Source organism: Diospyros lotus, chromosome 6 (assembly GCF_014633365.1).
Source record: "Diospyros lotus cultivar Yz01 chromosome 6, ASM1463336v1, whole genome shotgun sequence".
Classification (NCBI taxonomy): Eukaryota; Viridiplantae; Streptophyta; class Magnoliopsida; order Ericales; family Ebenaceae; genus Diospyros; species Diospyros lotus.
Genome location: NC_068343.1, coordinates 14,092,306 through 14,111,113, shown reverse-complemented (window position 1 = coordinate 14,111,113; position 18,808 = coordinate 14,092,306). Strand labels below are relative to the sequence as shown.

General features: G+C 33.3%; 2 protein-coding genes across 2 annotated transcripts; both read right to left on the bottom strand.

Annotated features, from left to right (window-relative positions):
• Nucleotides 1–8,286: 8,286 nt before the first annotated feature.
• On the bottom strand, nucleotides 8,287–11,457 carry LOC127804342 (uncharacterized). Its single transcript, XM_052341202.1, has 3 exons — nucleotides 9,982–11,457; nucleotides 9,149–9,739; nucleotides 8,287–9,054 (listed from the first exon to the last, which is right to left on the bottom strand). The coding sequence occupies exons 1-3, from the start codon at nucleotides 11,455–11,457 to the stop codon at nucleotides 8,287–8,289; spliced, it is 2,835 nt and encodes a 944-aa protein (XP_052197162.1).
• Nucleotides 11,458–11,526: 69 nt separating this feature from the next.
• Nucleotides 11,527–14,511, bottom strand: LOC127804341 (uncharacterized). The gene is made up of 4 exons (XM_052341201.1): nucleotides 14,477–14,511; nucleotides 13,473–13,554; nucleotides 12,687–12,985; nucleotides 11,527–12,598 (listed from the first exon to the last, which is right to left on the bottom strand). The coding sequence occupies exons 1-4, from the start codon at nucleotides 14,509–14,511 to the stop codon at nucleotides 11,527–11,529; spliced, it is 1,488 nt and encodes a 495-aa protein (XP_052197161.1).
• Nucleotides 14,512–18,808: the final 4,297 nt, after the last annotated feature.

Genomic DNA, 18,808 nt, shown 5'->3' with positions numbered 1-18,808 from the left:
AAGGAGAGAGAAATGGATAAATATTTTTAAATGTAAGAGTAAAATAGTTATTTTGTTTAATAGTAAGGGAGATGTTATTAATTTTGAAAATAGGTAATCAATGCAATATAGTCAAAGCTCAAAAATAGTGTATGAAATTTCTCTCATAAATAATAATTTAGAAATTCACTAGGTTAACCGAATTGAAAGGTAAAAGTCAAATATGTAGGTCGATTTACACATTCTTGTTTATTGCATATGTATCCTCCATGCTAACTTCCGTACAATTAAATAAATTTTGATGATAACAAAATATATTGTTCTTTATTTTCAAATCATATGTCAAGACAATGAATTATTTTATGTGATTCTTAAAATCAACATGACAAAATGGGTTATTACTCTTTTAAAATAAAAATCTTTTACAAATTTTAAAGTTTATCAAAATAAAATTTTGTCTAGTTGACCAAAATAGATAACTTAATTGACCAAACCTTATTTCAACAAGTTATATATAGAAGAAATTATATATAGTTGACTAAAATTTTATAATGGTCAACCAAACTTAATCGGTAAACCATAAATTGTCTCCTATTTCATGCAATCGACCAAAGTGATAAACCATAAATCTTGTCTCCTATTTCATGCAATCGATCAAAGCTAATATATGGTCAACTAAAATCTCTAATAACTTCCGTTCTTTCTATATTAATCAACTAAATAAGTTTGAGTAGTCGATTAGAGTTAGAAAGTATGATTTTCAACTTTCTGTTCAATCAAATAAAGATACTCAATATGATTTGGAACACTCTAGCATAACTAATTTGGACAACCAAAAATTATATATTAGTCAATCAAAGCTCTCTAAAATTATTATGAAAATGTTGTTTAGTTGATCAAAATTCCACCTTAAAACCACAAGCTATCAAAATTTAAAAAGTTATCTTCAAAAAATATGCTATCTATCATATTTCATAAACTTATATTTCTTTTTTCATCCTAAACAATTTTTAAATCTTTTTGCATGATAATTTCTTCATCTTGCTTAAAACCAAATCTCTCGCTTAAAATGATCTCATATCATATGGGTTTGAAACTCTATGTTATTCTCTAAAACAACTTGTTCCAAAGGTCCTATTCCATTATTGTTTAGTTTTTCATTCTTATAAAAGTTATTGATTGTTGTTGTTTTTATTTATCCTCTGCATCTCTTTTATTCATCCTTTTTATAACTAAACATATCCTACCAATTTACATTTTGAAAGTAAATAGTATTCATTTAAAAAAAATTTAAAAAGATATTTTTTATATTTTTTTCAATTCACAATATAAACTTAAAAAAAATTAAAAAGCTTAATTTTCTATTTTCTAATTGAATATTCAATCATTCAAAAGAAAATTAAAATTAAAATTAAAAAATATTTTCTGTAACAAAACCCTCTTAACCTTAGCCTCAAGCCCTCCTTGAACAAATAAAAGGTTCTGTGCCCAGAATGCTCCATAACATAAATTAACAGTATCTTGTGTCATACATATCATTAACAGATCACAAACACACTCCCTAAAGATACAGTTAACAGCAGATAATGCTGCCTTGCAATTTCTCTCTTAGTTTTTGTGCAAATCTTATATAGTTATTGTAGGTTTTGTATAACCTGATTTTTCGGCCAAACACAGATTAAGCGCGATACACAGTAAATCAAAACTTTAAACAGAAAAGTATAAATGCAAGACACAGTGATATACGTGTTCGGATCAATAGATCCTATTCACGGCAGAGGCTCCGCCTCTAGTCAATTCACTAGATCTCAAGTTTACAAACGATTACAAGACCATGAACAGTAAAATAGAAACAATATTGCAATACAACTGAAAAACAGAAACGAAAATAACAAGATCAAGATAGATCTGTTCTATACCGATCTCACGATCAAGGCAAAGATCTGTTCTATCAGTTTACAACCTCTCACGCCTCAGACGTTTAAAAAACAAATAGAGATTAAGCAATAGCCGTTCTTACCGTCAGATCTTACTATGGAAGCAACCAAAGAATCGAATGAAACATAGATCAAAACGAAGGATTCACGAATAGTGTCTCGCTTCAAGAATCGCTGACTTAGGGTTTTCAGAGAGAGAGGACAAGACAAATATCATAGAGTTCTTAGAGATTAGGGCATCGAGCTGCCCTTTTATAGCAACGCCAATCATGGGCTAAACAGAAATGGGCTCGGCCAGCAATACACGAGGCAACACGGAAATAATATGGGCTCGGCCCATATAACACAACAGCCCAAATAACATGCAGCTGATATATATTAACATATATATATATATATAACAGCATATAATGAGACATTTATATTTAAATGAAACAAATATAAAAAATACATCTCAGCAACATGTAACAGCATGCCAAAAATCTGATAAAAACATTTTGAATCACATAATATCAACAAATTCCACCTTGATTCAAGAATGGATTAAAAATAGTGGATGATGACTAGAGACCCCAGCATATCTTCCACAGCTACGTTGGAAGAATATTGAGCAAGTCCAAAGCTTGCTCAAACTTTACTACAGGAACTGATTTAGTTAGGATATCTACAGGATTTATCAAGGTAGAAATTTTTTTTATTTTTACCTGACCTTTAGCTATAATATCTCTAACAAAATGAAGACGCACATCTATGTACTTGGTTCTCTCATGGAAGGTACTGTTCTTTGAGAGATGTATTGCATTTTGGGAATCACAATAAATTTTAGGAATTTGGTTACCTAAACCTAATTCTCTAACTATTCCCTACAACCAGATGGCTTCTTTCATAGCTTCTGTTAATGCTACATATTCGGCCTCAGTGGTTGATAACGCCACTATGTGTTGGAGATTTGCTTTCCAACTTATCACATTTCTACCCAAAATGAAAACATATCTTGATAAGGATCTTCTCTTATCCAAATCAGCTGCAAAATCAGAATCACAACAACCCTTAATGCTGCTGGAATTTTCAGCATTTGATCTAAACACTAAACCCTTATTCACCGACCCCTTTAAATACCTAAGGACCCATTTAACAGCTGACCAATGTTCCTTAGATGGATTGCACATGAATCTACTTACTAGGCTAACCCCATAGGCTATATCAGGCATGGTACTTATCATGGCATACATGAGGCTTCCCACTGCATTAGAGTAGGGAACCTTCTTCATGTAGTCAGCTTCTTCTTCAGGTAAGTTTCCTTTTACAGCTTGGAGCTTAAAATGAGGAGGTATGGGGGTTGAAACAGGTTTGCAGCCTTCCATATCAAAGAGGCTTATCACTTTCCTTAAATAGCCTGATTGGGACAAGGTCAATGTACTCCTTTTTCTATCTCTAGTGATATCTATCCCTAAGATACGCCTAGCTGCTCCTAGGGTTTTCATTTCAAATTCTGATTTTAATGCTTGAGTCAATCTATCTATTTCTCCCCTCTCTTTACATGCAATAAGCATATCATCAACATATATAAGGAGATATATAAACAATTTTTATTTAAGCTGTTTATAATAGACACAGTGGTCAAAGTTACACCTAGTGTAATTCTCTTTGAGCATAAACTCATCAAATCTCCTATACCACTGTCTAGGAGATTGCTTTAAACCATATAAGGATTTTTGTAACAAGCAGACCTTATTCTCCCTTCCCTTTTCTATGAAACCTATAGGCTGGTCCATATATATTTTCTCTTCTAGGTTTCCCTGAAGGAAAGCAGTCTTAACATCTAATTGCTCAAGCTCTAGATTATTTAAGGCTACTAAGGCTAAAACTAATCTTATAGAAGTATGCTTCACTACAGGTGAGAATACTTCATGGTAGTCAATGCCTTCTCTTTGAGAGAAACCCTTGGCAACTACCCTAGCCTTAAATCTGGCTGGTTCTACACCTGGGATACCTGGTTTTCTTTTAAATATCCATTTACAACCTATAACTTTCTAGTCTTTAGGTTTATTTACAAGAATCCAGGTTTTATTCTTTTGAAGAGATTCCATTTCTTCCTTCATTGCCTTTAACCAGTTAGTTTTATACTTACTGGAACAAGCTTCTTGATAACTAAGAGGCTCTTCATGCTCTATTGAGTCTCCAATGTTAAGAGCATAGGCAATCACATCAGCATGAGCATACCTAGAAGGAGGTTTAATTTCCCTTCTTACCCTATCCCTAAATAAGACATAATCATCCAATTCTAGAATGGTTTCAGCTGAATTTTCATTATCCTCACTCTCTATTTCAGTTTCAGCAAAGTCTTGCGAACTGGACTCTTGATGACTCTCATGGTCAGTTTCTACTAGATTTTCATTAATTCTATCTCTTTTCACCTTAAGCTGAAATTTATCAGCTTGGCTTTCCTTAGCATTTACCACTTTATTTGGGATATAGTATTCTGATTCTTTGAATATTACATCCCGGCTGATAACAGTTTTCTTTTCGTCAATCAGCCATAATTTGTATCCTTTTACCCCTTGAGGGTATCCTAAGAATACAGCCTTCTTGGCTCTAGGGTCTAACTTCCCTTCTTTCTTATAGACATAAGCTATACATCCAAAAGGTCTAAGATGGTTAAGAGATGGGATTTTCCCACTCCATAGTTGCTCAGGAGTTCTAAATTCTATGGCGGAGGAAGGAGATCTGTTTATGAGATAACAAGCAGTTGAAACTGCTTCAGCCCAAAATTTCTTGGGCAAGTTTGAGTCCTTTAAAAAACATCTAACTTTGTTTAGGATGGTTCTATTCATGCGTTCAGCAACTCCATTTTGTTGAGGTGTTTCACTGCATGTTCTATGCCTTGCAATGCCTACTTGTGTGCAGTAATTGGAGAATTCTTGATTACAGAATTCCAGGCCATTATCTGTTCTAAGGGTCTTTATTTTCTTGCTTGATTGTAACTCTACATAAGTCTTCCATTCCTTAAATTTAGCAAAAGCTTCACTCTTATACTTAAGGAAATAGACCCAAACCTTCCTAGAATAGTCATCTATAAAGGAAAGAAAATATTGGGCACTTGAAAGGGAGCTAGGGACTTGGGGAGATCTCCAAAGATCGGAATGAACATACTCTAGAACATCTTTGGACTTATGAGTTTCAGAAGCAAACTGCAACCTGTGAGACTTGCCCAAGGCACATGTCTCACAAAAGTCTAGGTTTCCAATCTTCCTGGAATCTAAGATTCCTTGCTTACTTAATTCTAGTAGTCCTTTCATTCCTATATAACCTAGCCTCCTATGCCACAACACAATATCATCTATTTCAGAAGATGAAACTACAGCACACCCAGAGATTGACTCTCCTTGAAGGACATACAGTCCTTGCTTGCGGATTCCCTTAAGAACTACCATGGATCCTTTAAACACTTTAAGGACCCCATTTTCAGACTTATAAGACCCCCCCCATTAGAATCTAACATACCTAGAGCAATAAGATTTCTTCTAAGGTTTGGCACATACCTCACATTGTCTAAAGTCCTATATGTTCCATCCCACATTTTAAACCTAACTGACCCTAAACCGGTTACATTACAGGATTGATTATTAGCCATTAGGACTTTGCCACCTTCTATATGCTGGAAGTTGAGCAACCAGTCTTTCATAGGTGTCATGTGAAAAGTGCAACCTGAATCTAAAATCCACTCATTATCTATGGTATGTTCTGTTATAATTAGGCCTTCTGCACTATCATATCCATCAGAAATATTTGTTGCATCCTGATTACTTGAGTTTTCATTTTCTAGATATTTCTTTCTCTTATAGCAGTTCTTTCTTACAATACCAACAGGTTCTTGTTTTTGAGGATCCTCTACTTGTTCCTCTTGATTTAGAATTTGACCTTGTTTTACTCCTACCCCTTGAATTCCCTTTGGCTTTGCTCTTAGATTTCTGTTCCCAATTACCCTTTACATTTAAGCCTTCAACACTATTTATTTTCTTATCTTTCTTATCATCTTCAAGATCCCTAGATCTTAAGGCAGATACTACATCCTCTAAGGATAAAGAAGTTCTACCATACTACATTACAGTTCTTAAATCTCTATATGATTCAGGCAAAGCATTTAGAAGAATTACAGCTTGATTTTCTTCAGAGATACACTCATCTATGTTTTCTAGACCTATTACAATGACATTAAAGTCATCTAGATTTTTTTTCTAGAGTTTTAGAGGTATTCATTTTAAAACCAAACAGTCTTCCTTTTAAGAAAATCTTACTTGTTAAAGACTTAGTCATATATAGAGATTCTAACTTATTCCACACCTTTAAAGCAGTCTTCTCCTTATTTACTTGTCTAAAGACTTTATCAGAAAGATTTAGGATTATTAGACTGTAAGCTAACCTATCCATTTTCCGCATTTCAGGAGTAGGTGGAGATTCTATTCTATCCTTCTCAGCTGCAGAAGGTTCATCCAGTGCTTCAGAGCACTGGTTTTGAACCAATATTGTAGTCATTTTCTTTTGCCATAACAAAAAATCACCACTACCATAAAACTTATCTAATTCATACTTAGATGGAGCCATTTTATGGATAGGAATAAAGTAGAAATAGGAACTAACAGGTATGAGGAACAGATAAGATATAAATCTTATTTAAGTTTTGAATATAAGAATTTGAAATTTAATTTTTTCAGAAATTAACTAAACCAGAGTTTGGATTTTCAAATTCAGACAAGAATATAAGGTAAAGAATGTTATAGAATAAAGTAAATGATAGATTACTTATTCAAGATCAAGAAAGTACAGCTTGGATTAGAGCATGCAGAACAAAGATTTGAAAAAACCCTAAGTTTTTGAAGTTCTTACCAGATCTGAGATTTTACCTTTCGAATTTGAGACAGTTTGACCGGGATCTTAGAACCTCGTGGCTCTGATATCACTTGTAGGTTTTGTATAACCTGATTTCTCGGCCAAACACAGATTAAGCGCGATACAAAGTAAACCAAAACTTTAAACAGAAAAGTATAAATGCAAGACACAGTGATATACGTGTTCGGATCAATAGATCCTACTCACGGCAGAGGCTCCGCCTCTAGTCAATCCACTAGATCTCAAGTTTACAAACGATTACAAGACCATGAACAGTAAAATAGAAACAGTATTACAATACAACTGAAAAACAGAAACGAAAATAACAAGATCAAGATAGATCTGTTCTATACCGATCTCACGATCAAGGCAAAGATCTGTTCTATCAGTTTACAACCTCTCACGCCTCAGGCGTTTAAAAAACAAATAGAGATTAAGCAATAGCCGTTCTTACCGTCAGATCTTACCATGGAAGCAACCAAAGAATCGAATGAAACATAGATCAGAACGAAGGATTCACGAATAGTGTCTCGCTTCAAGAATCGCCGACTTAGGGTTTTCAGAGAAAAAGCACAAGACAAATATCAGAGAGTTCTTAGAGATTAGGGCATCGAGCTGCCCTTTTATAGCAACGCCAATCATGGGCTAAACAGGAATGGGCTCGGCCTGCAGCACACGAGGCAACACGGAAATAATATGGGCTCGGCCCATATAACACAACAGCCCAAATAATATGTAGCTGATATATATTAACAACATATATATACTAGGGAATGCCCGTGACTAAAGGCACGGTGTAAATAATATAAAAGTAAATAATATTAAGATTAAATATTAAATAAAAGTTAAAATTATTGTATACTTATTAATATTGTATAATAAAAAAATAAATTAAAAAAATCTCTACAATCTGAATAAATTAAATTAAAAGTTAAATATCAAATAAAATACATATCAGTTAATGCTATTGCTGCCAATCAAATATAAAAAAAAAGATAAATATCAAATACTATTGCAAAACAAACATTATATTGTCATACACCAAAAGATTGGATTAAAGTTTTACAAAAAATGGGTTAAAACTTTACAAAATATGTATGCTTTACAAAAAATGTGTCAATAACATGTCTTTAAACATGTGTTTGCTCGAACTTTCTCCTCATTACTTTCCAAAAAGTCTTCGTATCAACTTGTATGTATCCCCAATGAGGAACATGCACAACAATCTAATAATTTGTGAAACAAAAAAAATATAGATTAGAATATTTGTTAGAAATATACATATCAAAATATACTTTGAGATTGAAATTACCTTATTACATCCCCATCGAAGCAATGTAGTTGTATTTCTCCTTTTAAGCTCCATATATTTTTCGATCCAATCCTACAGAAGTTCATATTTCAAATTATTATTAAATTTAAATTTTAAAAAAAGTTATATAATCAATAAAAATAAATCTACATGGTTACCTTCTGAACACTACAACAACACTTCAGAATAAACAATATTTGTAGTAGAATCCAAACAATCTTTAGGGAGCAGAATACTTATACGATCAAATGATGTACATCTAGATAATGCCACATATAATTGTCCATGGCTAAAAACTGGTATGCGCAAATCAACCCCAACAAATTTCACAGATTGTCCTTGAGATTTATTAATGGTCAACGCATATGCCAATCGGATAGGAAATTGACGTCTTGTCATTTGGAAAGGCATTTCTGAAGAAGATGGTGCCAAAGATATCCTTGGTATAAATGCCAAATTACCAAACTTTTCTCCAGTTAAAATTTGAGCTTCAATTATGCGAGTGTCGCACCTAATAATCATCAATCTTGTACCATTACATAGTCCATCTTTTGGTGCAATGTTTCTCAACAATATTATAGGACAACCCACCTTCAACTCTAACTTAAAAGTTGGCAACCCAGGAGGATCCAATGAATTTAAATATTCATTAGGATATCTATTTGTAATGGTAGGATCAATTTCATTATCTCCAGACATTTTATCTGCTGCAAGATAAGTATATAATCTCCCTGGAAAGATATTCAACGCAGTAGTATTGATGTCACTGACATCATCGTTACGCGCAGACAGAATTGTGCGTTCAGTTAAAAATGTTGGGGTTGACGTCTCTATCATGTTCAACCGTGGGTAAACTGTAGAAAGTAATTCATTCAAATCTTGACATTTGTGTATTGTTGATGGAAGGTTAACGATTTCTTGAGGATTGGTCCCAATCTAAAAAAAGTGAAATCAATAAAAAAAATAAGAATGAAAACACATTTTATTAATTTAAAATATCCAAAAAATAAATTTGCAAAAGTAGTGTTACCTCCATCAAGAAATTTGCAAAATTAGCATTTTCACGATCTTCATGATTCAAGCGCATATTCAAATCCAAAGTTAAGATATGTATATGCTTCCATAGAACAGAATGTCTTAATGATGCATTCACAATTTGCTCACGAACTCCTTTGGGTATAACTGGTAAGATTTGTCGAAAATCTCCACCAAGAACAACAGTAATACCCCCAAATGGCTTTTCACTATCACAAATATCCCTCAATGTACGATCAACCGCCTCAACACAATGTCTATGTTGCATCGGAACTTCATCCCAAATTATGAGTTTTGTTTCTCTAAATAACTCAGCTTGCAATGATTGTTTGCTAAGCCCACAATTTGAATTTTCCAACACATCTAACGGGATGGAAAATGTTGAATGTGCAGTACGACCTCCGACCAGTAACAATGATGCAATTCCAGATGAAGCCACAGTAATAACGATATGCCCAAGGTTGCGACATTTTAATGCTATCGTATTGTACAAAAATGTTTTCCCTGTTCCAGCACCCCCATTCAGAAAGAAAACAACTCCTTTATTTTGAAAAACTGAAGAAGTGATTGTGTTATAAGCATTCCGCTGTCCATTGTTGAGACAATCAATAGAAATTTGTGGATCTGCCTGTTGTGCCTCACTTTGCAGTTGTTGATGTTCGAATATCAATCAATTACCAACTACTACACTCCAATTTCTAGTAACTTGTGGCATGGGTGGGAAGTCAATTAAACTTTTGCCTGATTCATGAAGCATTTGATTCAAAAGATGGAGACCATAATCTTCAATTTGAGCATCAGTTGGGTTAGAAATGGCAAACAATGTACGATCTTATGTGCAAGGTCATCACATATATGCGTTGAGAATTGATTCCATAATGCACATGGATTTAGTGGAGAGCACTGGGTGAGAATAATACTAAACAATCTCCTCAATTGATATCCAGTTTTCATAACTGTAGCCTCTTTCAAGCATTGTATCCATTCTTCATCATCTTCTAAAAGCCCCCTTGCAACACATGCTAATTTAAATGTATCATGCACAACATTATCGACCGTGCGTAAAGACCGAAACGACTTTGGTCCTTTGACAACGGTTAGTAACAAACGCAGATAAAATCTTTCACCACAATTAGGGCTAGCAAAGTACATTCTACCAATTGCATATCCTCTTTCTCTTGATTTCCATCTCTTTTCCGACTTGAGCCAAACATAATGCTGTGGAAATTCTTGATAAGTGAATGGACATTCATCTTCACTGCCAGCACAATATGCAAAAAAACCAGTAAGAGTTGACATTTGTTGACCAGCTCTAGATTGAATAGTTTCTAACGACTCTTCTGGGTTAAAAACAACACGATGCATTCCAGGTAAATGAAGTGCTAATCGTATAACTGTTGGCATCTCTGCATGCAAAGGATGACCAAATATTCGCCAAGCAGCTTCTGGAGGTCCAATATACCTTGCATCGAGATATTGTTGAATCTCATTTATCATTCCTAACGCCATCGTTGTACGATCATAACCCTTATAAATGTACTTATGTATATACTTGACACATCTCATCCCGGCACAAACTTCCACATTTATATGACAGTTGAAAAGTTTAGAAAGATATGCATTGTATGGTACGACATCCTTGTTATCAACTTTTTGCCCCCTCACGGTATGTACTTGACCATTATTGCGACGACGATAGATAGGGTATCCATCTTGATCCATAGTTGTTGTTTCTGTGAAAACTCGAGGGTATCTCTTAGTGCATCTACCATTTTCCATACATGGTGCTTGGGAATTCCGAGCACCACACGGTCCATGTACCATACAACATTTGATAGTTTCAAAAAGCATAGGATCATCTCTCGGGTTTGGAAATTCTGCACAGACTAAATTGTCTACTTGAGCACATGTTCGAATTTTGTCTGGACCCTTAAGAAATAAAAGTGCATGCATATGAGGGAGGCCTCGTTTTTGAAATTCAATTGTAAAAACATGCGCAACTTTATGTCCAAACACTTTATTTGTTTCTATCTCCTTCATCAAACATTTTCTCTTCAACTCAAAAACACGTGCAATTAAATCAGGACGATCAATAGGCTTTTGATGTGGTAATAATGCTGAAGTAATTTCTGGCCAATTGGGATTTGCAGTCATGGTGAGAAAAATATCTGGGTGCTGGTTGTATCGCGTGATAGCCATTGAATCTTGAAAGATTTCAAACATATGTCTAGGACTACCAGTAAATGAAGATGGCAAAACAAACCTTTGACCAATTTGACCAGGTCGCACATAATCTGGATCCATATCTGACAACTCTTGGTAAAGCTCAGCCCGAACTTTCCCTTGATTAAGCTTGTAGTATGTCAATCGATTTTACTCAGTTGCAGCCCAAGCATCTACCAAAAACTCTTGAAATAGTTTCCCACCTCTCAAAATTGTTGAATACTCTGTGGGTCGTTCAAACAAACGATAACTATAAAAATCCATTTGAGTAAGTCGATCAGTTGAAGGTCGATCATACTGAACATTCCACAATTTCAGCTCAGGTTCCCATCCAAGCTCACCATAGGGAAATAATAGAACATAATGTAATGGCAGGTATGCTGGGTGACATTCATTAATTTGCATCAACTCATTATTTCCTCGAAAATGTAAGATAATATCTCTCATTCCATTAACTTCTGTTCCATCACCCGGTATTACAATCGCAATCTCATCTGCAGTTGGTAGGTTATATCGACGTCGATCAGTTCTTGAATTGTAATGAAGATGAGCAGGTAAATTGTGTCCCGCCGAGTCTAATTGATATAAAATAGCATGAGCTTGGCGAAATTTATCTACAAATGCATTGACTTGCAACAAACTATCCTGAATAATTTTGAGAACATCCCTTCTCAAGATAGGATTTCTACGATTACGAATTTCTAAAGCTGAATCAGGGTCATAGATATACAGTTGAGCATAACTTGCTTCTATCCCTGGTTGTGGTTGTAGTGATCCTGTTCGATGTCGCAATTCCCCATGAATTGTGAATGATGTAGGGCCCCTTCCACTGAGTACTCTAGGATCTAATGTAGCACCAAGACTCGTAAAAGCATTGGTTGCATTGTACACTCGAGTATAACTTCGAAAGGATTTTGATTGATCATTATTCCTATCATACAAAGCCTGAAGTGGTGGAGGGGGTGTAATAAGTAAGGGTAGCCTAATCTTTCCTTCCAAACAGCAAGTTCCGAATAAGGGACACTTCATAGAAGATTTTGTCAATTTTTCATCCATCCAATGTAAGGCTGAACAATAAGGACATAATACATCCATCTTGCCAAGATAATGGCGGCAAGAATCTTTGTGTACCCGGGCGTCAATTGATGTACTCATAGGCATATCTTCTAATTCATCATCAGTACATAGATCTTCTTGAAGAAATCGATTTATAGGAGTAGACCTATGAATATGTGTGTATAAATAAAAATTTGTAAAACAAAACGGTATGAGTAAAAATGTGTATTTCAAGATAATACACAGTAGTTTACCGATTCCTTTGTGGAGCCAACGATGTGATTGGCATAGAAAACGAACATGTAGAATGATGGGTAACCATTCTTCGTTTTTGTGCCGAATGAGAATCTTCAGTTATTGTTTCCCACTCTAAGCAAGTGCGATCACGACGAATTGGTGTTAAAGAAGATTCTCTTAGTTGAACACATTCTTCTAATCCCTCTTGCTCTCGTTGCAAGCATTGAAATTCAAAGTATGACTTTTGTTTTTTTTCACGCTCCCGCCGTGCACGTTGGGCCAATGCAACTTTTGATATTACATTATCATTTTGTGCCTAAAATGAAAATATTTTATCATTGGTGCAAAATATGTGAATATTTTGTGGTTAAAATGAAACTATTTTCTTATTTCTTTCATTTCTCTTAATAAGAATAAAAAACCAATATTCTTTAGTTTCTTCTTTCTTTATATATTTTATCTTTTTTCCTATTCTTTTCGTATAAATAGCAACTTATGAATTGTACATTATAAATGCACATGTATCCATGCAAAATAAAAATAAATAAATTCATGCAAATAATAGCAAGTTACAGGAAAACATATTACAATCATTCTACAAAAATAACATAAAACAACAAATTCATTTTATGCACTGATATCACTTGACATGTATTTGTCAATCTCTTGTAAGAAAGAGCAATATTTTATTTTCATTTAGACATTGGATTGACATTTTCTTTTCATTTAGACATTGGATTTAAGGTTTATATAATCTTATATAAATAAAATACATACAATGTTTGACTTGATTTTTTACTTACCGCACGAACATGAATATCATTAAGGTCGTGCTCATCACGGATGACCACGCCAACATTTATAGATGGAGTTGTAGGAGCAGGCCTACAAAAATGGATTGTAAACAAATTAAAATCTATATAATAAAGTGGTAATAGTAAGAGTATATATTTTAAGAATTAACTACAGTTGTTTACCAATTTCGTGTTAAAGAAGATTGTTTTGGGTTAATACATTCCTTTGATCTTTCTCATTCTCGTCGCAGGCGTTGTCCCAATTGGTATGCAGAACATGACTTTTGATTTTTTTCACGTTCTCGTCGTGCACGTTGGGCCAATACAGCTTTTGATAACACATTATCATTGTGTGCCTATAATGAGAATATTTTAGGAGTATGTGCATAAAATGTGAAGATTATCTTATCTCTTGCTTCCTTTTAACTAACTCGGTTGAGTTGTTAGTCACATAAAAACCAATGCATATTTTGATGAAATTTAAAAACTGCAAACTCACTATGTACTTGTTGGTTTAAAGACAGTATGAACGGACAAACTCACTATGTACTTTTTTATTTCCTACTTTCCTTTTCACTCTTCTTATTCTTTCATTAAAAGCTTCTTATAAGAAAAATAAAAAATTAAAAAAAACTATATTATGTAGTTTCCTATTTTTTTCTCTTATTTATTTTCTTCTCTTTTTAATAGACAAACATATTAAAAATTAGAAAAATATTTCACATTCAATAAAAAGAATTTTGAATAAATATTTCAAAAAAAACTTTTTAAAAATGTACATAAAAAAAAGTATATGACACTATGTAATTCCTAAAAAAAAATTATATGACAATATTCGAAAAATAAACTTTTAAAAATTGTTGAGAAACCATACCACAGGATGTGCATTTTTCTTTCTTTTGCCAGAATGGATTGACTTTTCTTTTTCCTTTGCCTTTGCCTATAATAAAAAATAAGTAGAATATATTTATAAATTATTATTTTTAAAATGATAAGAAAATATGTATCCTTACCTCACGAATGCGAATAGTATTAAGGTCACGCTCATCGCGAATAACAACATTAACATTTCTTTCTTGAAGAAATTGAACCTATACATACAAACACGTTAGAGTGATAAATAAAATCTTATACACATAAATAAAAAAATTAGTAAACGGAATTGATATTACGGTTCGGTGTAAGTCTCCATCCACCTATAAAGTATGAGAACAAAAGCATTTTATTAGAAGAAAATTAGATATGTTATGTTTTTTTTTTTAAAAAAAATATAGGCCTTACAAAGAAAAAAACTTACTTGACCAAAAATAGTGATATTGTCCATAACTGTTGTACTTCAACCTAAAAATGTTTGGTTATAAAATTTTAGACACTAAAAAAAAAAAAAATTAGCAATACTAAATAGTTAACATGGATTTAATTGACAATGTTGTGTTATTTCCAATTAAGATGTATTTTAACAATCACATTAAAATGATAAAAATAAAATTGGAGTACAACAATTGTTCAAATTTGAACTCTTATCTTTCCTAACTAACTTTAAGTTTATAAAAATAAAATTAAAACCAAAATCAAAGCCTGGTATGAATAATTATCACTTGGAAAGTCCAAACATAAATTTAGGCAAAAAAATAAATTTCAACAGATAACAAAGTCATTTTATAAATAAACATGTCTTTAGGCATGTTTATATTCATTTTTTTGATAATTTCATGTTTAAGAATTATATACATTGTCTTCAAATACATGATATAATCGAGTTTAGGTTTTCAATTTTATATTAGATTTTTTTTAGTTGCACCGTGCCTTCAGGCACGGGTTATTCCTAATCTAGATATATATACAAACACACATGGTTGCAGCCATGGCAACCGCCGCCCGTAATCAATGGAGGGAACCTTGATTCGGGATCGAAGATATATAATTCTAAATGTCAAATTCTTAAAACTTACACTATTGATTTTTTTTTATTTAAAAAATTTCAAATGTTGTAGTCCATAATTTCTTTTTAAAAAAATTAAAACTTACACTGTTGGTGTTTTTTTTATTTAAAATTTTCAAATGTTGTAGAATACTTAAAAAATTGAAAAGTCCCCGATCGCTGCTGGTCCCCGACAATCCCAAAATGTTCTCACACTCAATAACTCTTAATGATAAATTTTATTTATTTTCTTTTAAATAATTAACTAACTACCATAAATATTAGATATTAAACTTAATACCTACTGCTGCTTTGTTTTTTCAATAAGTAATTTATATATTTTGGAAAGTGTTGCTACAATCACTATATTCCAATACAAAGTTAATCTATTGAGAAATAATTCATTCATGTAAACTCGTCCACTTCGTGAGATTATGAGTTCATTTATTGAGAAATAATTTTTTGAGATGTATCCATACAACATCTCTTAATCATACACACAAAGGCAAAAATGAGAAACGATTTAATTAACAATGGAGCATCTTTTGTCTATTATCATTGTTTGCTACTCATTTAAATACATACATACATACATATATTCAATTTACACCGTGTTTGCTACTCATTTAGTCTTAATAAACATGCATTTAATTAACAACAATTAATATACATAAATGCTCATTTAAGATCTTGCATATATATAACCGAAATGTGCATATATATTACAGAAATGCTCACCATGTATGTTGGCGTACATACATACATACATACAAAGAAAAAACAAAGAACAACAAACATTACATGTCCTTGACCTAATTAGAACTATTGATTTACATATTGATTTACATATATCAATATTCCCACAATCCACTGATTGCACTTTCATCTCTTGTTCAAATAATTCCTTTTGAACAATTCCATTACATGTCCTTGACCTAAGAACTAAACAGTGATTAACAGTTTAGTTTGAAAATCTACAAAATTTCTCAAAATTCTCTCATAGCTTAATATCTTCAATTGAGATAGGCTGTTTGATGCTTTTCATTACTTCATATAGATTTGAGATGCTTTTCATTACTTCATAAACAGTAGCTCCAACAAATGCGTAAAACAGTGATAATAGATAAAATTAAAACATGGCAAACATTAGATTGCTTTTGTATTCCAGCAAACAATCTAATATGCATTTAATATTAATCTCATAGCATCTAATGCGTAAAACAGTGATAATAGACAAAAGTATCTGATGCTTCATTGATCTCATAGCAAACATTAGATTGCTTTTGTATTCTAGCAAACAAAGAACAGCGTACAAAACATCTTAAACGCTGTAAGATTTATTCCAGCAAACACTTAATATACATACACTTAATATACATTTAATATACATACAAACATACATACAGTGTACATTTACAGACACTTAATATACACTTAAATCTTAAACGCTGTGAGCAACGAACATACATACAGACACTTAAACCAAACATCTTAAACTAAATTTCCAGCAAACATACATACAGCAAACATACATCTTAAACCAAATTTCCAGCAATCGCTGGTTATTTATACAGCATATACATACAAAATATATGGTTTAAGATGAGCAGCGAACACCATCGCATTTACCAGAGAGTGGCGTTGGCAGGGGCGACGGGGACGGCGAGGCGAGCTGCGCTGTGGTCGGGTGGTCCGAGTGGCCGCAGGGGCGGGAGAGATAGAGAAAGAGAGAGAAGGAGAAAGGGAGGGATAGAGGCAGAGCGGCAAGTGATGGGTTTGGTGCTTTGAGAGAGAGAGAGAGAGAGAGAGAATGGGGTAGGGGGCAGGACAGAAGAAGCAGAGTGTGTGCGTGTGAGCCGTGAGGATGAGATGGTTTTGGGGGGAAAAATATATTGATCTCAGCCATTGATGGAAAATCAAAAACCATCTCAACCATAAAAAAAATGTCCCCCTCACATTTGTCTATATAGATTTCAAAAACCTTCCTCCCTTATTATATAGATATATATATAACAGCATATAATGAGACATTTATATTTAAATGAAACAAATATAAAAAATACATCTCAGCAATATGTAACAGCATGCCAGAAATCTGATAAAAACATTTTGAATCACATAATATCAACAGTTATCAAGAATTTCCCCAAAGAATATAGGACAATGTTAATCAAGCACACTGACTCTTTCTCCATCTTGGGGTCCATTACATATCTCTCCTGCAGAAACCAAACCAGCAACAAGTCATGTTAGGTTTTCGATACAGAATAACTTTGTAAAGAAGAGGAAACTTATCAAAATGATAAAGGAACAGTTGCATGCTATCAACTCGGTATGTTCTTTCAGAGGTTTGCACATGGGGTCAATGAATTTGCTATGAGAACTATCTAAAAATCCTATCGAGATTATCACATGAGATTGTGCAACAGGAGACATCCACGGAAGCAAAGCTTCATACAAATTTTTAATGAATACTCGAGGGAAATGACCATTGACCCACTATAGGTGGTTGCATTGACTGTAGGTTTAATGGGAGAACAAAGAAGCAAGCACTAAATAATCAGACATTAGTTACACGTACTCAAGCTATGCCAAGCATTTCCAGGCTGTTTTGCTTTGTGCTTTTATTAATTAAGTATTCATTTGTTTGCTTGTTTTAATCTCCTGTTTAGAGTTTTAACGTAATTCAATTAGGGGGTGTTCCACTTGGCCTAAATTATGGGAGCTTTTAAAGGGGGTAGTTTGGTCTTTTACTCGGAGCGATTTGAATGCTTATAAATTGTCAGTGAAGCTTAGGTCAGCTGTAACTTTAAAAATAACTTATAAGCTATCCAAAATAAGAGCTAGAGAGTAGCAGCTTTTTTAAAAAAAAAGCTGTTCGAAGAGCTTATAAGTTACTCCATACCAAATAGGTAACAAAAAAATTTAAGCTTTTAAGTTTCTTATAAGCTCTCTTTGACCAGAAAATAAAGGCAGTTGCTATATGTCTGACCATTCCATTCCCCAAAATAGTTATGGGTTTTGCTGACACTGAGGGAGGTTTATCACTAAAAAAGAGAACTGATGGGGGTATTTGTTAAAGGTGTCAAATACACAATGAAGCATTTGAAGATCAACGTAACAATAAGAAATCCTAGGAAGTTCAATCTTCTGATCAGTCTGGTAACCATTTGTGAGCAGTTCAAATGAAAGGCATCTAACTGATGTCAAGGTAATATGATCTTGTAAAAGGAAATAACAAGGAATGGGGAATGTATATACCTTTTCAGCGGGGGAGAGCAAGAGAGCTAAGCAGGGCAAGGGCGAAAAGAATGAACAAATAACCCATGGTACAGATCTTCCACAAACAGTAACTCACAGTGGTCAAGAGTGTACCAAACAAGGTATCGAATTTGACATTGGTACATTATGGTACTAAAGTACC

Excerpts from the sequence above, each read along its gene's own strand:
- LOC127804342 (XM_052341202.1), bottom strand. The coding sequence starts at position 11,457 with ATGGATCCAGATTATGTGCGACCTGGTCAAATTGGTCAAAGGTTTGTT. Across the intron at positions 9,740-9,981 it reads ATGACCTTGCACATAAGATC|CGGAATGCTTATAACACAAT; the intron begins GTACATTGTTTG and ends AACAATGGACAG. Across the intron at positions 9,055-9,148 it reads TTGCAAATTTCTTGATGGAG|ATTGGGACCAATCCTCAAGA; the intron begins GTAACACTACTT and ends CACTTTTTTTAG.
- LOC127804341 (XM_052341201.1), bottom strand. The coding sequence starts at position 14,511 with ATGAGCGTGACCTTAATACTATTCGCATTCGTGAG. Across the intron at positions 12,986-13,472 it reads ATGATATTCATGTTCGTGCG|GCACAAAATGATAATGTAAT; the intron begins GTAAGTAAAAAA and ends TTTTCATTTTAG. Across the intron at positions 12,599-12,686 it reads TTGGCTCCACAAAGGAATCG|GTCTACTCCTATAAATCGAT; the intron begins GTAAACTACTGT and ends ACATATTCATAG.